Consider the following 22,353-nt stretch of genomic DNA (forward strand, 5'->3'; position numbering starts at 1 on the left):
GGAAAATATGAATCTACTATGTTATATAATGGGAGGGGGTGGACAGGGAAAAGCACCTGATAGCCACTAATACACCCGCTGTTAAAAATAATGGTGTATCAGTGAATCTTATGAAGATCATTGACATCATGGCATCCGCTAAGTACCAGGATATTTCAACCTAAAACTCGGATGCATCTGCCGGGAGGTTTAGACTCATTGGTAAATTAAGGCTTATGATAATAGAAATTGTTAATGATGTATTGAGTGGTTTTGTCTTTTCCAGTATTGCGTCTGTAAAGACGACTGCTCCTCGGCCAGCTGCATGTGCGGTCAGCTCAGCCTGCGCTGCTGGTATGACAAGGTGCGGCGCAACATTTCAGTAGCGTCTTTAAAAACGCATCTATTTATTAGCGAAATAGCTGCCAAATTGTGCGCACGCGTCGTACTGCACCGCTCATGACTCACCGATCGCGTCGCGTTTGCTCTCAGGAAAGCCGTCTGCTGCCAGAGTTCTGCTCCGAAGAGCCGCCGTTCATTTTCGAGTGCAACCATGCCTGTTCCTGCTGGAGAAACTGCAAGAACCGGGTTGTCCAAAACGGACTAAGGTAGCGTCATGAGTATGTCCAATATCTTCTATGAAATTTCTCAGTACATTCTAACAAAGTTTTTAATTTAATTATGGTCAGGATTCGACTGCAGCTGTTCAGGACTCAAAAAATGGGCTGGGGTGTTCGGACGTTACAGGACATCCCTCAAGGAACCTTCGTCTGCGAGTGAGCTGCTCTCATTTCTCTTTCTTTGTCTGTTTGTTTGACTCAATTTGGGATGCTGGCCATTATTTTCCCTTTAGGAAATAAAATACCTGGATGAAGTTTGTGTGTGTGTGTGTGTGTGTGTGTGTGTGTGTGTGTGTGTGTGTGTGGGGAGTACAGTTTTGTGCACACTCTGATGACCTCCTTTTGTGCAGGTACGTCGGGGAAATCATCTCAGACGCAGAAGCAGATGTCAGGGAGATTGATTCCTACCTGTTCAGCCTCGACAGCAAGGTAGCGCCAGACTAAAAATAATCCACCTCATCTCGGGCGAAGTGCTCCTGGTCTGGCGGGTTTCTCACCCCGTCTACTTCCTTTTGTTTTTTTCCCTGAGGGTGGAAAGGGGGTAAAAGTGCAAGCACTTTGAGCAAAATTTCACACGTTGTTGCATCATAACATCTCACCTAATTCAGGCTGAGAGCAAAACCTGCCTTCTGAGTGGTGCAGACGGGACACTGGATGTTTTTCTGTGCATTAAATAGAATAGTCAACGCATTTATTATTGCGGAATTATTCGGATTTAAGTAGGTGATACCTTTTGATTAGAGGTTGACCGATAGTGGGTTGTGGTTGGATCGTACTTGCCGATTAGCCAAATAATCATCCGATAGTTTTTGAAATGGATACTGGATAAAAAAAAGCAAACACTCCATGTAAAATAGTAAATTAAAAAAATTCAAAAACAGTACTAAGTCATGAAATCTGCTAAATTATATAAATTATTAATATATGAATGAATAAATATAATAAATAAATTATAAATATTAAATATAAATAAATATAGTCCGTGCAGTCTCACTTGTAAAAACAATCAGCACGTGGCGTCAGCGATTCGCCTCTAAAGGCCGCTATCGTAATGACTGCAGACCTTCAGCAACAGACGCAAGCCGGAAAAACTATCAGTATGGATTTCTGTCGATAGTTTCAGCAATCAAATATCAGCCTCTATCTTTGATTATGGGGTTTATTGACCATTCATGTTGTGGCTGTGTTTTCAGTGCGTTGGAATTTATTTTTATTTTTCTCAGGCTCCTAAACATAGCTTGTTATTCACTATTATAGCGATTGGCATGATGTCATGGCCTCCAAACACGTGTGTTTTCTAGCACGAAAAGAAGAGATTTATTCACTGTCCAATATAATTACCACAATACTCATTAATGCAAACTGATCTTGCTGCACACTTAAATAAACGACTGGCTTTGGTTGAGGGAAAAATTTTAAGTAACCCCATCCTCCATTTACACACAAACCACTTTACCTTGTTTTTAACGCAGGTTGGCGATATGTATTGTATAGACGCCCGTTTCTATGGCAACATCAGCCGCTTCATAAACCACCACTGCGAGCCGAACCTGTTCCCCTGCCGAGTGTTCACCTCCCACCAGGACCTGCGTTTCCCGCACATCGCGTTCTTCGCCAGCAAGAACATCAGTGCCGGAGACGAGCTAGGGTGAGCTGTGCCCCTGCCTTCCCTCCTTAAACGCAGCGGTTAATCTGCAGTCGTTAACTTCTCGTTAGCTTGTCATCAGTGTAGTGTAATGAAGTGTAAATATAGATAGGTTGAATTAAATATATTTGCAAATTGGGATACTTCCGCAATCATGTAAAATCTTATGCTGAGCTCTCAATTCTCATTGGTCAGGAGGTGTTCCTTTATTTATGTTCTATAACAGCAGCTCTGACAGAAGGCTGTAGTTTAAATCACAATTCATATGCCGAATCATATGATCTCATCTACATCTGAGACTAATAAATACAATGCAAAGTGTAGAATTGCTAGAATGATAACAGGAACCGAACCCTTCCTTATGTCTCCCATGTCAGGTTCTTTTGACACGTGGATTGGATTGTAATTTTTACCAGGTTTTTTTTTCCTCCTAGAAACATGTATACAGGGGATTTTCATTAAGCATCATCAGAATGTGTTTAAATTTTTTTTTTGTCTGCCATGTATATATCTCTGATGCTTACATGACGATAAAACTTAAACAAACAAAAAAAAGAATCAGGAACTGAACTTGCTAATGTTCTATACTATTAAACTAATCCGGTTACACGTGTAAAATCTATGATCTTCTACATGATCACCAAAATCTGTGTCAAGGTTTTAGGCAAATGTGAAACAAAATAAAATGCTGAAGTAAAACTGCTTTCAAAAGGAAGTTAAAAAAGAAAAGATGAAAGTAAAAATTGCTGAAACCTTTTTCCTTTTCCTTTTTTTTTTTTTTTTTTTTTTTAAAACCATAAATTAAAAACGAACTTTGTTTCTCCAGGTTTGATTACGGTGATCATTTCTGGGACGTTAAGGGCAAACTGTTCAGCTGCCAGTGCGGCTCATCTCGGTGTAAACACTCGGCGGCGGCGATCGCTCAGCGTCAGCCGGACAGCACGCCAGGAGAACAGCAGGCCACCACCCTCCCAGATACCAGCTCTTCTACTACACCATCCAGCCCCACCTGAGCCTCGTCCTGCTCTTTTCCTCCATCTACCAGCCATCACCAGCGAGCACACACCTAATCAGGGGAATCCTAGCAAAAAGGCTGCCTGGACCACCGGCCTTTTTGGCTACAGCGCTCTTGGTTGAACTCGTTGTTGGACTGCAGATGAGGAGTTATGCACATGTACAGATATCTCATGTTCGCGGAGGATAGAATCTGACTACGGTGCCTCTAGCGTGTTGGCTCTCAGAAAACCGAGGACGACCTCAAGCCCCTGCAGGACTATGCATCAATCGGTGTCCTTTTAAAGAAAACGCCGAAGATGATGTTTTAATGTTTCCAACATCCACGCACAATATAAAAGCCGCGACGCGTATACTTTTTCTCGGCCACAGATTCTCACACGCGAGATGCACTCGCACACCTTCGTTTCTCAAGGACTTCTTTGTTCGGCAAGAACTGTATCGTGAAGCTTTCGAAATGAGATTGTTGATGATCGGAATTTTTTTTTCTTTTAATTTTCCCCAAATATTTGTATTTTCAGATAAAAAGAAAAGATCTGGATGTATGAGAAACATACAAATTTTTTTATTAATTTTTAAACGTTTCCAGATATTACGAGCATCTGTTTGTGTGGATAAATTCTCATCGGTGCTGGACGTTATTTATTTGCCAGTGTTTGTCGATCAATTCCCATCTGACAGGACGTTTTCTCATAATCCTGCTCCGACCATTAAAGGGACCGTGAGCCTCAGAGACAAACTGCCCACTTCGAGCTCCTGGCTCCTGCATGTTACTGATTAAATCAGGAAAAAAAAAAAGCTTCTTACACTGTTTCATTGCTGTGAAACTGTAAACCGCTCACGAGAAGACTGATCGTCTCGCTTTATGACCCTTCAGGAGCGGACGAACTCATCTCAACAGCGATGGTCTTTAATTCGTGATCATGTCCAAAACTTTTGCCATTTAAGGCCATATGTAGTCGAATAGGAATTTCGGTTAGGGAATTTGTGGTTATTCAATACTGCAAATGGTGCTGAACAAAAAGATTTTGTTTGTTTTTATTTTTTTATAGCTCAATGTGCGAATACACATTCTGAAATAAGATTAACCATTTTTTTTCCTGTTCATTTTTTTTTTTAATACATTTACCTCCAGTTTTCTTACTGTAGATGACATTGTTGGCATGTACCCATTTTGTTAAATTTAATGATTTCTTGTTGATGGTGAAGCTATGTTTGTTTTTGTTTTTAAATGTTAATAGTATAGTCACAATTATTGTGCCCATTCTGCCATGTAGATCCAAATCACTGCAAAATGGTAAGAAAAAAAATGCTACATTTTTTCTCATTAGAGACACAGTTGTGGTTGTAAATATTTTTTTCTCCAATAAATTTACTTCTAATAAAAGAATCTTTTTTGTTGGACAGAACTCTATAGCTGCAAGCAGCGATTATGGGTGGGGCCAAGCACTTTGTGAACCTTTTGACAGCAAAACCATATTGGGATACGAAATTCTCACTTACTGTTTTCAATATTCATCATTGTCTTGCAATAGATTTATGGATGAAACCTTGGGTTTGGGTTGGCCTTAAAATGCTGTATACAGAATTGTGTCACATATTGTGTAGGAAACGTAGCAAAAAACACCCTTGTGTTTTATTTTTTTTTTTTGTTAAATTTTTTTTTTTTTTTTTTATTAAATACCAAAATGGCCAACTTCCTGTTTGGCATAAAATAAATAAAGAACTTTCTGCACCTTTCAAGAGAAAAATCTTCATTTCAAGTTATGTGGTTTAAAAGTTACTCCAACAATAGTCTTTACCCAGAGTGAAGCATGGTGGTGGCGGCTTTTTCGCTTTTCTGACTAACGACTTATACATGACTTATAACTTCAATTAAGTCCATATTGGTTTCATTTTGTAACAGCCAAAGGCAGAAAAGTTAAAGTAACGTTCAAGACAAACTAGTTGCATTAATAGTAAATGATCGGCATGAAATAGATTTGTCTTTTTTCCCAATCTTTAAAATGCAGTGCAACCAAACTGGAGTGATTAAATATACTAAATTAGATGTTAAATAGAGCCATTATCTCTTGGTAAATTAGCCCTAAGGCGGCATCGATGCCGAGGCCGACCAGTGTTCCACCCCCTGTGCGAGTGCTCTGGTGGTGCAGTAGTAGTCCCACCCCAGGTCTTTCTGTATGATCAAGCACAGACTGTTTTGTAAAATCATTCAACAAGCGAAAGCAGGAAGTCTTGCTAATTGTTGCAGGCTTTGTAATCCGTTTTCCTTGTTCTCTTCCTGATTGTGGAGAAAAACTGCAACTTTGTAGCTAATTCAGGGAACTGAAGGCTTTTGGCAAGATAAAGCTTCTTAATGAGAAGGACAGGAACTGCCTTTCCGCATACCACAAAAGCTAACGCTTCCACAGGCTGAGCTACTTTGTCCTCAAGTGCTTCAAGATCATCTGTGCAGGCACTCTTGAAAATGTTCTTCTGAGAAGTTGGATGTGAAACCAGATTGAGGTTAACAAGGAGAAACCATGAGAGGAAATTTGAGGTCTCATTCTAAATGGCTGGAGAGAAAATCAGCTGTGGTTTATGGTAGGACTGACCTTGTTTTGGATCTTAATGATTTTTATTTTTATTAAAAATCTATCTTTGTTTTAGCTAAACAGCTAACTTTACATGCATGGCTAACGATTGTAGATGAGTCAGTAATGTACCACTGTATTTGCAAATAAGACTATATTTATACTACAGTGATGATAAAGGATCAATATGTGCAATATGTCTGGAATCAGTGTCTTTTCTGTAAGGAGAGTCTACACTATTTGGACAAAAGTATTGGGACACCTGACTTTTCCAGCCATATGTAGTTCTTCCTCAAACCTTAAGCACAGAGTTAGAGGAACACAGTGGTACAAGATGATTGGATGCTATAGCATTTAATTTTTTCCTTCATTCAAGCTACACAACACAAACCTGTTCCAAAATGACAATGCCTCTGCGCATAAAGCCAGCTACATGAAGATATGCTTTACATGGTTTGGAGTGGAAAATTTTGACTGACCTGCTATAAAACTCTGACCCCATCCTATTGAACCCCTTTGGGATGAATTGGATTGCTCACTACACCCCAGGCTTCCTCACCCTTGTGGGCTGAATGAGCACAATTCTTTACAAGTACACTCCAATATCTATTGGAACATCTGAGGAACATTTCTGAGAAAAGAGCTATATACTTTCTTGATAAAACAAGAAGCTGAATATTAAGCTTAAGAGAAAAAGTAAAAGGTGGAAAAGCAGATTTGTGTTATCAGGTGTTGCTTTAAAGAAAGATTTTAGTGGCTAAAGGTAAAAAAAAGAAAAATTGGTTTAATTTAGTGTGGTTTCATATCCATGACTTTATTGTAACAGGTTCTTTCCGTGAATGCAGCCTTGCGCTCGGTGACGCTCAGAACATGGCGGATGTTGACACTGGGAGTAGAGTACAGCTCTTGGGCTCACACCACTGAGCTCTCTGACAGGCAGAGGAAGAGGAGGGTAGAAGTGGCTGACGTGTTGCACACTGCCACACTCCCAGAACCCGCTCAAATATGTGAAGATGTCCAGAGCTTGGCTAAATCCAGCAGCTACGACACCATTATTGACCTCGAGAGGCCTGATAACGTGAAGGGTACAGACATTATCAGTGCACATGAGATGTGCCAGGACAACATCACGCTGTGGTGGGGCAGGTAAGCATTTCAAATGAGAAACAGAACTTATATTTGTTTCAACTCCTATCGACTGATACATTATTGGGGGAATACCAGTAACCATGAAAAAAAATAAAAATTGAAAATAGCAACACTTCCACATTTTCTGTCATCATGAAATCTCAATCCGATTATTATGCAAATTGGAAACATGCCCAAACTTACAGACCTACAGAGTTGCATTTGCATAATTAAACCTGATCAGCTCAAACATGATGCAATAACACTTCAATTTACATTTTTCAGAATATTTTATTGATCCTTTATTGATTATTTATTGGGGAAATTGTTGGTTTGCAGTTGCAGTTAAGGTAGAGATTAAAGTGACACGAACAAAACAAAATAATAATAAGAAAATGTAAATAAATATACATATGTACATATAACTTATGTATATGTAAAAAAGAGTTATATATTAAGTGAAATGAATTGTGTAGCAGAGGTGAAACTGATTGCAGGATAACACATCATAGTTATACAAGTTACTGCATGTAACAATTATTTGTATTATTATTGTACTGAAAAGATTCTAGAAATAGTTTTTTAAAAATTAAGCAACGATCAGTTTTTACACTGTGACCCTGGTGGGGTTTTAATTATATACATAAATCCTGATTTTACATTCAAATGGTCAAAATGTTTGCAATAATCAGGAATCAAAATACACTATATTGCCCAAAGTATTCACTCACCCTTCCAAATCATTAAATTCAGGTGTTCCAATCACTTCCATGGTTACAGTTGTGTAAAAACAAACACCTGGACATGCAGACCGCTTTTACGGGTAGCTCTGAGAAGCTCAGTGAATTCCGACGTGGTACCGTGATAGGATGCCACCTGTGCAAAAAGTCCAGTCATAAAATTTCCTCGCTACTAAATATTCCACAGTTAACTGTTAGTGGGATTATAACAAAGTGGAAGCAATTGGGAACGACAGCAACTCAGCCATGAAGTGTTAGACCACGTAAAATCACAGAGACACATAGTGCACAGAGGTCACCAACTTTCTGCAGCATCAATAGCTACAGACCTCCAAACTTCATGTGGCCTTCAGATTAGCTCAAGAACAGTGCAAAGAGAGCTTCATGAAATGGGTTTCCGTGGTTGAGCAGCTGCATCCAAGCCTTACATCAACAAGTGCATCGCAAAGAATCGGATGCTTTAGTGTAAAGCACGTCGCCACTGGACCCTAGAGCAGTGGAGACGTGTCTCTGGAGTGACAAATCACGCTTTACTATCTGTGAATTCGATGGACGAGTCTGGGTTTGCCGGTTGCCTGGAGAAGGGTACTTGTCTGACTGCATTGTGCCAAGTATAAAGTTTGGTGGAGGGAAGATTATCATGTGGGGTTGTTTTTTAGGAGTTGGGCTCGGCCCCTTAGTTCCAGTGAAAGGGACTCTTAATGCTTCAGCTTACAAAGACATTTTGGACAATTTCATGCTCCCAGCTTGCGGTAACAGTTTGGGGATGACCCGTTCCTGTTCCAACATGACTGCACACCAGTGCACAAAGCAAGATCCATAACCCTGGATGAGTGAGTTTGGTGTGAAAGAACTTGACTGGCCTGCACAGTGCAGACAGAACACCTTTGGGATGAGTTAGAGCGGAGACTGCAATCCAGGCCTTCTCGTCCAACATCAGTGTCTGAACTCACAAATGGACTTCTAGAGAAATGGTCAAAAATTCCCATTAACACACTGCTAAACCTTGTAGACCTTCCCAGAAGAGTTGCAACTGTTATAGCTGCAAAGGGTGGGCCAACATCATATTAAACCCTACGGATAAAGAATCGGATGTTACTCAAGTTCAGGCAGACGAGCGAATAGTTTGTGCAATATAGTGTATGTCAAGAGGTATATATATATATATATATATATATATATATATATATATATATATATATATATATATATATACTTTAAAAGTATATTGTATTGTATTATATAAAGTATGCTTATATATATATATATATATATATATATATATATATATATATATATATATATATATATATATATATATATATATATATAAGCTATGAGCTATATCTTATGGTTTTGATGGATTTTATGGCTTGCTCATACAAAAACAAAAAAAAAAAAAAAAATTTAGTTTTTGTAATGCTTCGTTTTGCCAATAGAGGGCATTGTAGTTCAGAGGAGGAAAACAATATATCGAATAGCATGAAACGTGACTTTCGGCCTATTTTTGTGAGCTGTAAACAGACCTTTCACTTATATGATGTTGTTGAAGTTGTGCTTAATTCATGCAAAAGCTGTTTAAAAATGTCCCTTTGATAGAAAGGTGGTGTCATTTTCTATGCTGTTTTATCAAGACAAATTTAATAAAGCTTTATTACAATGTACCTCAGATGTAATGAGACATATACCTAAATTTCTAGGAAAAAACAAGCCGAACATAAACTCTGTACAATCTGTAGTGCATGGCAATGAACAGGCTGCCTTTCTACTGAGAAACTATGGATCGAATAGTTTCTGAACACTTCCACACATTTTCTTTCTGAATGCTAGTAGACGTTCCTCTAATTAACTGATCCTTCACACCCTGTTTTTCAACATGCCCAAAAGTGTCTCTCATTATGATATACTGTCTCACTTAAAATAAACACAACCCACCCCCCCAAAAAAAAAAAAAAAAAAAAAAAACAGGACGTAGAAGCACTAGAGTGAGAGAGTTCACTGTCCACTAAGACACTCATGTCTGAGTGTGAATTGACTCGTAGTTGGACACTGAGTGGACTTTACCTTGTGACAGTGTTACAGAATCTTGTATGTATGAATTCTCACAGCTCATGCAAAAAAGAAAAGACTTTGTTAGGCCTGATCTGATAGTCTCTGCTTATAGATAATGGCTTTTGTGTAATATAAAAACCCCAGACAATGGATGAATGTTTGCTATTTGATTTGTACCAAAATACATCTGTAGTCACATGTAGTACAGTTGGTGTGTAATGTAGTGTTTTGTTGGCAAGGGTTGATAACACACTTCAACAGGTGGCCATTTTGAAGCAGCTATAGACATGGCTGTGGATACGTGTGGTCCAAAGTAGCACATTTGGACAAACATGACCTTAGATCACATGTCTGAGTGATTGGGTGTGTTTTCCATAAATGCATTTTAAGCCTCGTTGTCCAATTTGGATTTTGTATCTACATTTTTTCAGTATTTAAAAAAATTTGCTATAAAGGCAATCCCATAATGCTTTATTACAAAATATAAAATCCCATAATGCTTTATTACATGGGAAACATTTTGCACCAGGAAATGACTGTAATATTCCTAAAATGCAATTTTTCTATACACTATTAAATGCTGTCTCCTATTGTCATTTGTGCTGGAAACATGGACACACCAGTAAATAGGATGTAAGTGGAGATGATGGCCGGGGGGGGGGTGGTGCAAGGTTTTTTTTTTTAAGCGTCACCCATATGCTGAACAGGTTTGTAGCCACACCCACAACGTGGGTAAAACCAATCAGAAAAATGCATTCATTAGTTTGAGGAATTTCTTTATGAGACGCACACGCGCACGACATCATCAGCAGCAGCAGCATCATGAGCAGCAGCAGCAGCAGCATCAGCATCATCAAGGCTCGTCTCCTTAGAGGAGGAATGTCATGACATCGGGCTCATAGATTGCGCGCGGCAATAGGAGGCGTCTTTCTGGCGTCATAGTGCACTTAAGAGGCAGCGCGCGCCGCACGGCGCACACACAGCGCGCGCCTTTGTGCATCAATTACAGACGCGTTTTGTTGCTTCTTCCGAATGGCCTGAATTGGCAGTAGAAGGTTTCAATGAGGAAGGTGTTTTTTTTGTCGTTGCATGATTTTTTTCACCGCCCGAGGTGAGTACGTGTCGGTTCGTCGAATCCATGTACGTATCGCGTGCCACGGATTGGATTCTGGGTGCCATTTGATGCGCTCTTTACTTGTGCATGCAAGTTTTATATTTTTTGGAGAGGTGGGAAGGTAAATGTTCCTTTACCTACTGTAAAATGGAATGAGAACCGATAGCGCGCGAGGTGACATCAGTTGTGAGCAAGAGCACGCGCCTTTTTTGATTCATTTTTGGGGAGGAAATTCCAATCAAGCACAGTGATGAAGACTGTGAAAGCAAAGCGAGCTGGAGCAGTGTCATGTCTCTGATGCATACTGACTTCAATGCCAGTTACCTGTTGGATATACCCGCATGTCTAGGATGCCTCGCTTCGGAGATGATGCGTCTGGGCGCTATGGAGCTGCTCCGGGCGCCGGGAGAGGAGCAGCGCGGCCCGCAGGCGCACCGGGCGCTCAGAGGGTCTACAAGCAATCGATGGCTCAAAGAGCAAGGACCATGGCTTTGTACAACCCTAAGCAGACCAAGCAAAACTGCTTCACCGTCAATCGCTCGCTCTTCATCTTCAGTGAGGACAACGTGATCCGGAAATACGCCAAGAGGATCACTGAGTGGCCATATCCTCTCTGTCCAAGCCTGGTTCTAAAAAAGTTTGCTTAGATACCTATTAATTTGCATACACTCTCAGAAATTGCTGTACTTTTCCATCAAAGTGGTTCCCAAGTCTTAATCTTTAAGAATGCAAATATTGTTTATAGATTTTAAAATGACCAATAGTCCATATGTTTGAATATATAACATTCAATTATTGTTATTTTTAAATACCATGATACACACATCTAGCTACAAAACATGTCTTCATCCATGAGTGAACCCTTAAGCACAGGAAAGGGGGAAAAAAGGAAAATTGACACAAAAAACAATTTATACAAAATCCATTATTTTATTGTTTCATCACTGGGGCGGTACCCCGAAGCATAATCCCTTGTGCTGTTCCTTTTACACAGATTGTTCCTTTTAACCAATCATTTTAAATGGCATACTCTAAATGGTATTAAAGATACCGCTGCAGAAACATGGAAAAGAACAGGTTAGTACCCTCTTTCTGAGAGTGTTGTCCCCTTAGTATATGTGTGTGAGTGTGTGTAATAATATTTATGCATCTAAAATACATAAAAAAATACCTTATATGATAATCAAGTTTGAAAACAAAATAACTAATAAGAAAAAGAAAGATAAACATGCATCAAAGCCTGTGCATAGCCTATTAAAAAGCTTGCCCCATCCCATGTGCTGCATAATTTATGGTATTATTTTGTACAGTAGTATGCAAGTATGGACGTAGCCATGGTTACAGCATCTCAATGCAGTGGTAGGTAGATACAACCCCAAAAACTAAGCTGCACTCATGATGCACCTGATTCACATCAGGAAGTGAGATTATTCGGATATCAGTGAAGTCTAGGTAAAAGTAAAACAAAGCAACAGAGTCACTTTATCCTAAAAACTTTGCTCCTAAGAAGCTAAAAATAATTTTTTACTTTTGGAGGTATTGTTATTAATGTTGGCTATTGTCACTGGTGGCTTGGATGTAGCTGTCTGCCACATTTACTGCTCATCTGAGAAATAAATTACTCCACTAAAGCTCCGCTGGGCTTGTTTCTGTGAGCAAACCGCTTTCCATGGTACTGAAATCTGCAGCTTGCATAATGCTTTTATCAAAATCAAGACACCAAGCCCTGACAGGAAATTAGCTAGGTAAATGGATAGATAGACGTATCTGCACTTTAAAAGCTCTCCCTTGTGGATGCTCTACAGTCAGCATGGTGCTTGTCACCTCACAGTTCCCTCCACCAGGAATTGAGCATTTTCTCATGTCTATTTGTGTTTCCGCTGGGTTGTTTGGTATCTGATTGCCTTAATTTCAACTACTAATATTCTAGTATAAATCACAAGTGCAATTTTTAGCCTGCATGACTGGTATGTGCTAAGGATTTAGATTTAGATTTTGCTACAATTCTAGTGCAACCCTGAAAAATGCCCCAGGGGACATCAATTTATGTATGATCTCTGACTTCCTTATAACATACACATTATACTGTTTGTGTTTTTTCAAATGATGCAGCTCGCACTGAAAACAAGTAATTGCCTAAAGAAATAATATCTCAGCCTTTGCAGAACTCATATTAATGCACAAATGGTAAATAACAAGTAAGTAAGGGTATAGGGAATAAAACTAGATGGGGCATGATGTTTATAGGAAATAATCCTATACCGAGTGAAACAACCTGAAATGTAGTTGTTCACTTTCTAGTAACAGCATGTACTGACATGTTTTAAACTTTTCATACCACAGCAATTTGCTAGTGACACAAGCATGGAATATGAATGAAATGAAATTTGTATAAAGCAAACTCTCCACTTATACAATCCCTTTAATAGTTGTTTTAAAAAAAACTAGGTGTCTTAGATATCTTCATGCCCATTTAAAGCATAAAATGTGCACTCAATTTCTGTATTCTGGACTCAGCAGTTCATACAGATTGTGTAGACATCTATACAAATATTTTTTCATCTAGGCAGGCTGAGATATACACAGGTTGATATGTATTCATTTACTGTGACACAGTCTGTCGTCTTGAATTGTCATGAAAGGCTGTCTAGTGACAGAACACAGTATGATATACATAATTTAAAATTGGAGTTTGTATTAGGCACTGATTTGTTATTAGTTATTGCTGTACAAAATAAAACACCATTCACAAGGCACGCTTTTATTCCAGCTTGTGATCCAGGCACCTGGTCACCACCTGTTGATGGTTAAAATAATCAAATATTGACCGTGCACACACAGAGCAGCACATGGTGTAAAATCCCCAAAACTGATTGTCATGATGCCATAATTGTCAAATGTGCAACAAATATACAGTATCCATCCATCTATCTATTTATCTATCTGTCTGTCTGTCTGTGTCTGTCTATCTAGATATAGATATATAGATAGATAGATCTGTTTTTTTTTCTGTGCATTGGCTCTGTTGATGTTTTCCTTGACCTATACACTCCATTTGAATACATGATCCTTGCGACCATCATTGCTAACTGTATTGTACTGGCACTGGAGCAACACCTGCCAGCCAATGACAAGACGCCCATGTCTGAACGCCTGGTAAGCATGTTTCTTTTTCTGTCATATCTATTTTCCTACAGCATTTGATTTGCTTGTTTTATAGATCCCTGGTGGTCTAGTGGTCATGATGCGGCGCTCTCACCGCTGCGGCCCGGGTTCGATCCCGGTCAGGGAACCAACCCCAGCCAATCTTAGTGCTGGTCCCAAGCCCAGATAAATGGGGAGGGTTGCGTTAGGAAGGGCATCCAGCGTAAAAACGTGCCAAATCAAACATGCGGATTATCCGCTATGGCGACCCCTAATGGGAGAAGCTGAAAGTATAGTATTTGATTTGCTTGTTTTGTTTCCTAGAATATGGATAGATATAAATAGTGGTGGCAGAACCCATTCCATCACCCCAACAGCATACATTTTAAATATTGTAAAGGTAATTTATTTATTTATATTTTCAATTTAATGATCATTTATTATTAAAGTTGTTATTCGAGAGATATAAGCCAATCTCAGTTAATTCTCATGCCTTTCTAGATGGCGCAATTGAGGAACTGCCCATTTAGCCCTACAGATTTATGCAAAAAATTGTGTTTAATAGAATTAACGAGAATTCCATCAAAAAGAAACTTAGCAAACAAAGGAGTGTAAGTGGACACAGTATGTGTGAGTATAGAGAGAACTATTTCTATTGTAAGAAATAATGCATATTGCAAGATTGGGAAAGGGAAAATATGGTGTATAACATCTAAATATTAGAAATGCGTGCACACCACAGTGAACTTTCTTCACACTCAAAGCCTGAAAAAATGTGTCTCTTTTCAGGCTTTTCTATAGTTTCTCAGATGTATATGGGTCTTAATGGGAAACTCTTGTTTTATTTGCATGTTTTAGTTGCATGTTTTTATAAACAGATTCTATGTTAACTCTTATGTGCCTTCTAATGGGATACTGTAAAAATTCACTAGATTTAGTATAGAATATAGCATCAAAGTAACATCAATATCGTCGATAGTTTATAGCATCAAATTGTCAAATTCTTCAATCCCAAATATTCTTAGAAAAGGCGCCATCTTAATTTTTACTTCTGTTTTTTAATAACAAACCAAATGAGAGTGTAGATTTTGTGCAATATTCACTCCACCCCTAATCTTCAAATTCAGATTGGATCATATGGAGCTCGCATTTTGGGGTAAGGCTTGGCACTCTTCCCCACAGTCTACACAGAAACGACATCTGTGCCTCATTAAGCCTGAGCCTGTTGGGGAATATTGACATACATGAGAATACATGCTCTCACTGTGACCGGGACCTAACCCATGCCGAGCAGCTTTTGATTCCTCTCCTCAGCCATCATGCTCTGTTTAAACCACAGAGTGAACTTTTTTAGGCTTAAACAGCAGGTGCTTCGAAGCTTGTTGTTGAGCAATCAAAGCAGTCTGCTGGTAGGCTGCTATATGAGAGAGGATTGCTTTATATATATATACACAGAGTGAAGCTAAATATGGATCTTTTTCCTGACTAGCCTTGTTCAGTAGCTTATAAAGTAGCAATGACACCCTTGTAAAAACACCCACCTGCTTCTGTTCCCAGTCACACCCACAGCAAACAATCAGCAAATTAAAAGTAAATCAATTTGCTATATAAGCTTTTCCCTTTATATTGAGAATCATGTCTGTTTTTCTACTAATTGCTGTCTATAAAAAAAATTATAGTTTCTGTTATAGCAGCTATAAACAGGCAGTCCCTCTCTACCCTTTCTATATTCCTTCTTATAATAGTATAAACCTGCTTTACATGTTAGCAATACATCTATTAAAAAGCCCTTTTACTGGAGACAAATTGCTAAAAGATTATGTCCTCACATAAAACCTCATAAGTACCAATAACAACACTTGCTTTTTTTTAACCCTTAAGAATCCACTATAGACATTTCTGTGCCACATATAAGTATAAACACATTACTATAAATCCTGCATACTGTCAGAGCTGCTGTTATAGTAAATAAATCACACTGCTAGATAGCTTGCTCCTGACATCGGTAATTAATTACTGTGCAAGACTTCAGTTGAATTCATTATTTGTAGACTTGTAGCCTTTTACACTATCTACTATCTACCAATTCTTGGATTGTATGGAAGTCTCTTTGGATAAAAATGTAGAACTTTCAGTGATTGAAAAAACCTGGTGGTCTAGTGGTTAGGATGAGGCGCTCTCACCGCTGCGGCCCGGGTTCGATTCCCGGTCAGGTACACAAGCCAGTGCACTCTTAGTGCAGGTCCCAAGCCCGGATAAATGGGGAGGGTTGTGTTAGGAAGGGCATCCAGCGTAAAAACATGTGCCAAATCAAACATGCGGATCATAAATACGATGATCCGCTGTGGCGACCCCTAATGGGAAAATCCGAAAGAAAATTAATGAGACACCTAACTTTAGCCATATTTGGCTCATTCGAAAACCTTTACCAGAAATGTAAAGGGCCATAATCATATACAATGTCTTTAGATGCAGTAGCATGAACTTTTCCCTTCACTTGAACTAGGAGACCCAAACATGTTCCAGCATGACAAAACCCCTGTTCACAAATCCAGCTCCATGAATATATGGTTGACATGGTTTGGTGTGGAAGCTCTTGTGTGACCTGCTATAGACCTCTGACCTCAACCCTATTGAACACCTTTGAGATTAATTGAAATGATAAATAAACACAAAGAACCACACTTTAAAATCTGGTAGAACATCCTCCCAGAAGAGTGAATGTTATTATAACATTATTATGGCCAACAAGCTACAAAAAAAACAGCTTCAATTTTTGTCTTGGCATCGATTAAACAAGCCTCTGGAACTGTACTGAGGCGATGAATGCCATTCTTAAAAAGATATTGGCTCAGCTAATGTTGTGATAACGCTGGTCATGTCTGCAAAGATGTTGCATTGGGTTGAGGTTTGACGACTGTGCATAATTATTATCCTCATTGCATTTTCAGCGAGCCCGATTTGCAGAATTCATCCTGGAAAAGACCACTCCGAACAGAATAGAAATTCAAACCCTCCAATTAAGCCTTGCTTATGGTTTCATCCAAAGATCACCAACAAACAATCTTCTTTAGATATCATCATCATTTCTCTGTTTCTGAGGGAAATTCTTTCATACACACAACTGACAGGTTAATACAATCAACCTGTATAGCACTTTACTTATTATTTCAAATTGAGTCCATATTTCTCCAACCTCAAACATTCCTCTTTTACTCTCACTTCTTTTCTCTTTCTATGCTTCATCAAATACTCCATTCCTCTGTACAAAAGCAGTAGTCTTCTTTTTCACTATTCCTCTCTCTCCTGGTAGGACGACACAGAGCACTACTTCATCGGGATATTCTGTTTCGAGGCTGGCATTAAGATCATCGCCCTGGGCTTCGTCTTTCACAAAGACTCCTACCTCCGCAACGGATGGAACGTAATGGACTTCGTTGTTGTCCTCACTGGGTGAGTCCACAGCCTGCGGAAAAGAACTCTGTGTGCTTAGAGATGGATGGTTATCCATGTGTGCTACTTGTTTATGAGAGTGTGTGTTTATGGGTGTGTTTGTGGGTGTGCGCACTTCGAGTGCCAATCGTTTGCAAACTGCATTTCCGTAAACAATGCCTTCTGGTAACTTTGTTTGTCACTCAGAATCCAGAAGTGAGAGATGCTGAGAGACAACACTAACAGTTTGCAGTTAAGGGAGGGCCTATATGCCAAAAACAATGGTTATAAAAAAATCGTTATGCGGGACTGGAATTGATAATTATAATTAGTCTAGACTTGTGTGCATTTGGTTGAAATATAAAACATCAAATTGCATCGGTGATTCGATACTTGCTTCAGTGTCAGATGGAGTATTGTCTTTATTTGCCTTTAAAACAGAAAAAATACCAGACTGAAAAAAAAAAAAAGATGGTGGCACTTGCAAAGAAGAAACTTAGAATTATAAGGGAATTATAGAGCAAATTGGACTAAATGTGTAATGTGATGCTCAACTATACTTATGACCAGATGTCCACAAACTTTTTGCAATATAATGTATTTCAATTCAATTAAACAATACCTACCGTAATTTCTGGACTATAAAGCGCACCCATATATAAGCCGCACCCACTGAATTTTACAAATATTTTAATTTTTAACATAAATAAGCCGCACCTGTCTATAAGCCTGTCTACACTAATGTACTTTACACAGGCTTCACACGGTGTAACGTGTGAAATATGTTGCGCTTCCTTTAGGAGCATAGCGGTATTTTGGGAATAGCCTGGCATAGCATTTTTCCGCTATTACTGCGTGTGTGCAAGATGAGGATTATGTCCTTATTATTTTCTGATGCTGATTTCTAAGTTTCTTTGACTAACCCGTAACGCTGTTTCCAAGAAAAATAAAAAAGCACGGGTTTTGGGAAACCTGTCTGTGCTTATATGATTTCTGTTGCAACTGGAGTTATCGAGCTCTCCCTCAACCCAGACTCAACGCGTTACAACGGCTTGTATATAAACAGTAGCCTACCAGGAAGTCATTGTTTACTGTCTTCCTCCTTCCTTTCACAACTTTTTCTCTCGGGAGTTTATCTTTTGGCATCGTCGTGCGTAAAAAAAAAAAAACGTTTTTTCTCCCGATGCCGTGCAGCTCAGAACACAGGTGAGGTGCGTTTTTATGTTTCCATTCGGAAATTTCATTGGTCTAATGTTATGTCGCTCAGTTTTTTGGCTTGAAGTTTGTGAAACTGGTAAAAACCCAGGAAAAAATAAATTAGCCGCTTTGTTTGTTTAAGCTGCGGGTTTTAAAACGTAGGAAAAAAGTAGCGGCTTATAGTCTGAAAAATACAGTACATGTATTATATGTTAGATTTTACCCTAGCCTCTCAGCCCTCTTTCTAATAATACATATTGTGTATTTGATGATCTTTGTTGGTTGTTTTTGGGGCTTGTGCATACACAATTTCATTCTTAAAATTTTTCTATTCAGTCCCGAAAGAGTTTCTTGGCTATAAACATGCATATCGAATTACAGTGAAGTAATTTCATTTGCACTGAAGTGCGCTTTGTCTTCGACTCTAGAATCATAATGCAGACCTTATCCTTTACCCACTCTCTTAGATGGTGAATTTTAAGTTACAGAATTTGGGTGATTCATGGTTCAATGTTTTAATTCCATCTAAGACAGCAGGGCACTAGGAGTCCATCCAGAGGGCTGCTTATCTCACAAGCCTGAACCATGAACTGTCTGTCAGGATCATTGGTTCAAAACAGCAGTATGTGTAGTACAGTACTTTTTATTTTCTGTCTCTGATTTAGACAGGGTTGTCATCTCTGGTGATCAGTGAAAAGTCTCCGGAAAAAAGGTTGTTCATTGATTACTCAGTGGGTAAAATGGGAATAATTGATTGGTTTAAGGAAAAATGGTGATCGATGTTTTGTCACTGAGAACAATGGTGATTGTTAAGAATATCAATGATCATAATTGGTTGTTGGAAAAAAAAAGATCACTCATTGGTCGTTAAGAAAAATGGTGATCATTGGTTGTTAAGAACATTTTCACCAGTTGGGAAAATAGACTTGAAGGCATAAACCTACCATCTCAACCTGTAAACCCAGCAGCACTAAAGTCGCTATTGGTATCTACAAAGCCACTCAATGGGAAATGCTGTTTTAATTCTTGTTTTAAATCTTAAAATGCCCCTAAACTGGCACCTGTGAAGGATTAATTGTGATCTTGAGACCCATAATGAGTGCAGGCTTATGTCTGCTGAAAAAGTCCCTAGATTAATTGCTCTTTTCAAAAAGTCTCTAAACGGGCTCCAAATTAAAGTGGCTCCAAATCTGGTGGCGAGTCTGAATCTACACCTAGCAGAACTTTATTATGTAGGGTTTGATCGTTCAATCAGAATGGATGGTCATTTTTGAGGTTTTCTTTGGCTGAGTCAATTAATTCTTACATTTATCATTTCCAGTACAAGTCCAGGTGGAACAGTTTGCATTTATACGGCTTGGCATTGCTCATTAACTGCGTTCAATCAATAACCCCTGAATGATCACCTGCTTTCAGTTTTCACTGCTTGTCTGAGTTTTCTAATAAACTCTAATGAACCATCCTACAGCCTGTGCTCTTGCTGAAACACTGTTTACTTTTGGTTGCATGTCACATGTCATTACCTCACCGCCGTTCATGTGCGTTACGATGCGGCTTGTCACGTCGGTGGAACAGAAACTGATCTTCAGCGTCACGTGAGCTGGTGTGGAAAAGAAAGCTGGCACAGTTGAAATTTACAATGATGCTTGACTTCTTATTACCATACCTAATTTTTGACATATTGAAACCTTTTGGGGTTGCTTGCCACTTGATGTCAAATATAGTCCACTTTCTATATCTTTTTTTCTTCCATCCACAACAGCATTTAGTTTATTGCTGGATTACTATTTCCATCGTATTTTTTATGTTGGTACAATGAGACTGAGCTTTGTATTTATGGAGTCAATAATGCTCATTCTGAGAAGTGAATAAACAGATAAATCATGCAGCAGACCTGGGCCGAAGCAGGAAGTGTATGAGTTAGGGATAGAGCAGGAGCTTGTGAACACAGGGATGATATATGGGGTGATTTAGAGAGGGTGGGCTTGGATCATTGTGTGCAAATGAAAGAATACTCTAGGTTTGTCTTAGACCTTACAAACAATCTTACACAAGGGTTGAGTCACTTACTGTCGTTCCTTTAATCACATTAACTATGTATTTAGATAATTTTTAATTAGCAGGAATTGTAGTTGTGTTTAGAATGGTGTTTACTTTGTGTTTTCACTGTCTGTTGTGTTCAATATTTGGCTATAAACCATGTTTGGTTAGGATTCTATGGAGTATTCTCATCGTTATTTATTCACATGGTGGAACAAAGAGGAGACCGCATTTCATTCTTTAGTCCCTATTTTTTATACGTGTTTTTTATTTTTCAGGCTGAAATTCGCATTTTTTAATAGTGGTGTTCTATATATATATATATATATATATATATATATATATATATATATATAAAAATCTAGGTTTCAGAAAAGAAAAGCATTAAAACACTTATTCCAAACAGCCAATTTAGTCTAATTAACTTAGAAATAGTAAATACATTTTTTTTTAACATTTTGCTTTTCCAATTTGTGTAAAAAAGAGCTAAAAACCAAAGCTACTAACTGCAGAGTCTTATAACATGTTATTAGGTTGTATATAAATGTGTTGGTGTTGAGATAAAACAAGAATTTTTAATAAATACAACTAATGAACAAGTCCTAAGAGTGATTATTGAGCATTTTTTTACTGGGCCAGTCATTATGGCTAAAATAAAGTCTTAAATGATAAAAAGGATGCCCTTAATTCATGTCTCTGATGTTAATTAAGTTCAATTTGCATGTGAAATAATTAACTTTTAGCATTTTCAACTAAGAAAAAAGAGAAATAATCCTAGAAATATGATTGTAAATCTTGACTGGATGAGGAGCTTTTACAAAGTGGAGCATCTTTAGTCTGAATATGTGTAACTTTCCCCATAGAAATATTGATATATTTTTTGGATTTAGATCCCCAACTCTGAATATGGCCCTCATTGAATAAAATATATATTTATATAACTAATTCTCGTATTGTTTATTTTCTCTGTCAGTTTTATCTGCCCTTCCTAAATATAAATGTTAAATATAAAGCGTATCCTATGAAATACAGCTAAAATTAAAACCAAAAATCACTTATCTTGGATGTCACGCTAAAGAACCTTTACTGGCACTGTTCTTTTTAATTGGAAACCTGAATGCCCCATTAGCGAAATACACATAGCAACATGAATGCTAGTCTTTAGTCAATTCAAGGAGATGCAAAGAAGGACTTTGGCATGCCCGTGTGTGTGGGTTGTACCTGAGCTGAACACAAACATTTAAAAGCTGTCCTTACCGACATCCAGACAAAGCTCTGTTATTTCTATCACTCACTGTTACCTTGACTACAGAAGTCTGGCCCTATGCTGTTTTCAGGTACCTCCTAAATCCTGGAAATGATGCAGTTTCCTGTTCATCTCCTCTGTTGTCTCCTTCCACCATCCTTCTTAACACTCCACCGCCTGCTAACACCTTTAGCAGTCCTAGGTTATGACCACTGTTTTACATTGTAGGTGCTCCTTATTGACTCCCAGCTCCATATGCTGAAGGCTGATAACGGTTCCTTGTACATACTGCCATTTCCCACGTTTTTCTTTTCTCGTTATCTCTCTTTGTGAACGCGTAGTACACTACCCCACTCATACTGTTCATGAATGTGATTTAATCTTTAGCTCTGCTCCAGCAGGAGTGCTGGGAACATCATGAGGTAGAAT

General features: G+C 38.5%; 2 protein-coding genes across 12 annotated transcripts in view; both read left to right on the forward strand.

The window, feature by feature from the left end:
* ehmt1b (euchromatic histone-lysine N-methyltransferase 1b) overlaps positions 1 to 4,648 on the forward strand; it is a 31,757-nt gene extending 27,109 nt beyond the window's left edge. For all 11 annotated transcript variants that reach the window (XM_046867600.1, XM_046867595.1, XM_046867601.1 and 8 more), the window contains 6 exons: positions 266 to 343; positions 472 to 587; positions 669 to 755; positions 950 to 1,028; positions 2,072 to 2,247; positions 3,071 to 4,648. In XM_046867600.1, coding sequence (XP_046723556.1) covers positions 266 to 343; positions 472 to 587; positions 669 to 755; positions 950 to 1,028; positions 2,072 to 2,247; positions 3,071 to 3,257 — 723 coding nt within the window. In that variant the 3' untranslated portion in view covers positions 3,258 to 4,648. The remainder of the gene's footprint in view (positions 1 to 265; positions 344 to 471; positions 588 to 668; positions 756 to 949; positions 1,029 to 2,071; positions 2,248 to 3,070) is intronic.
* Positions 4,649 to 6,949: 2,301 nt separating this feature from the next.
* cacna1bb (calcium channel, voltage-dependent, N type, alpha 1B subunit, b) overlaps positions 6,950 to 22,353 on the forward strand; it is a 125,330-nt gene continuing 109,926 nt past the window's right edge. Inside the window, exons 1-4 of the mRNA XM_046867729.1 lie at positions 6,950 to 6,977; positions 11,215 to 11,469; positions 13,916 to 14,021; positions 17,323 to 17,462. Coding sequence (XP_046723685.1) covers positions 11,216 to 11,469; positions 13,916 to 14,021; positions 17,323 to 17,462 — 500 coding nt within the window. The 5' untranslated portion in view covers positions 6,950 to 6,977; position 11,215. The remainder of the gene's footprint in view (positions 6,978 to 11,214; positions 11,470 to 13,915; positions 14,022 to 17,322; positions 17,463 to 22,353) is intronic.

The sequence above is a fragment of the Silurus meridionalis genome, chromosome 15, assembly GCF_014805685.1.
Source record: "Silurus meridionalis isolate SWU-2019-XX chromosome 15, ASM1480568v1, whole genome shotgun sequence".
In the NCBI taxonomy this organism is placed as follows: domain Eukaryota; kingdom Metazoa; phylum Chordata; class Actinopteri; order Siluriformes; family Siluridae; genus Silurus; species Silurus meridionalis.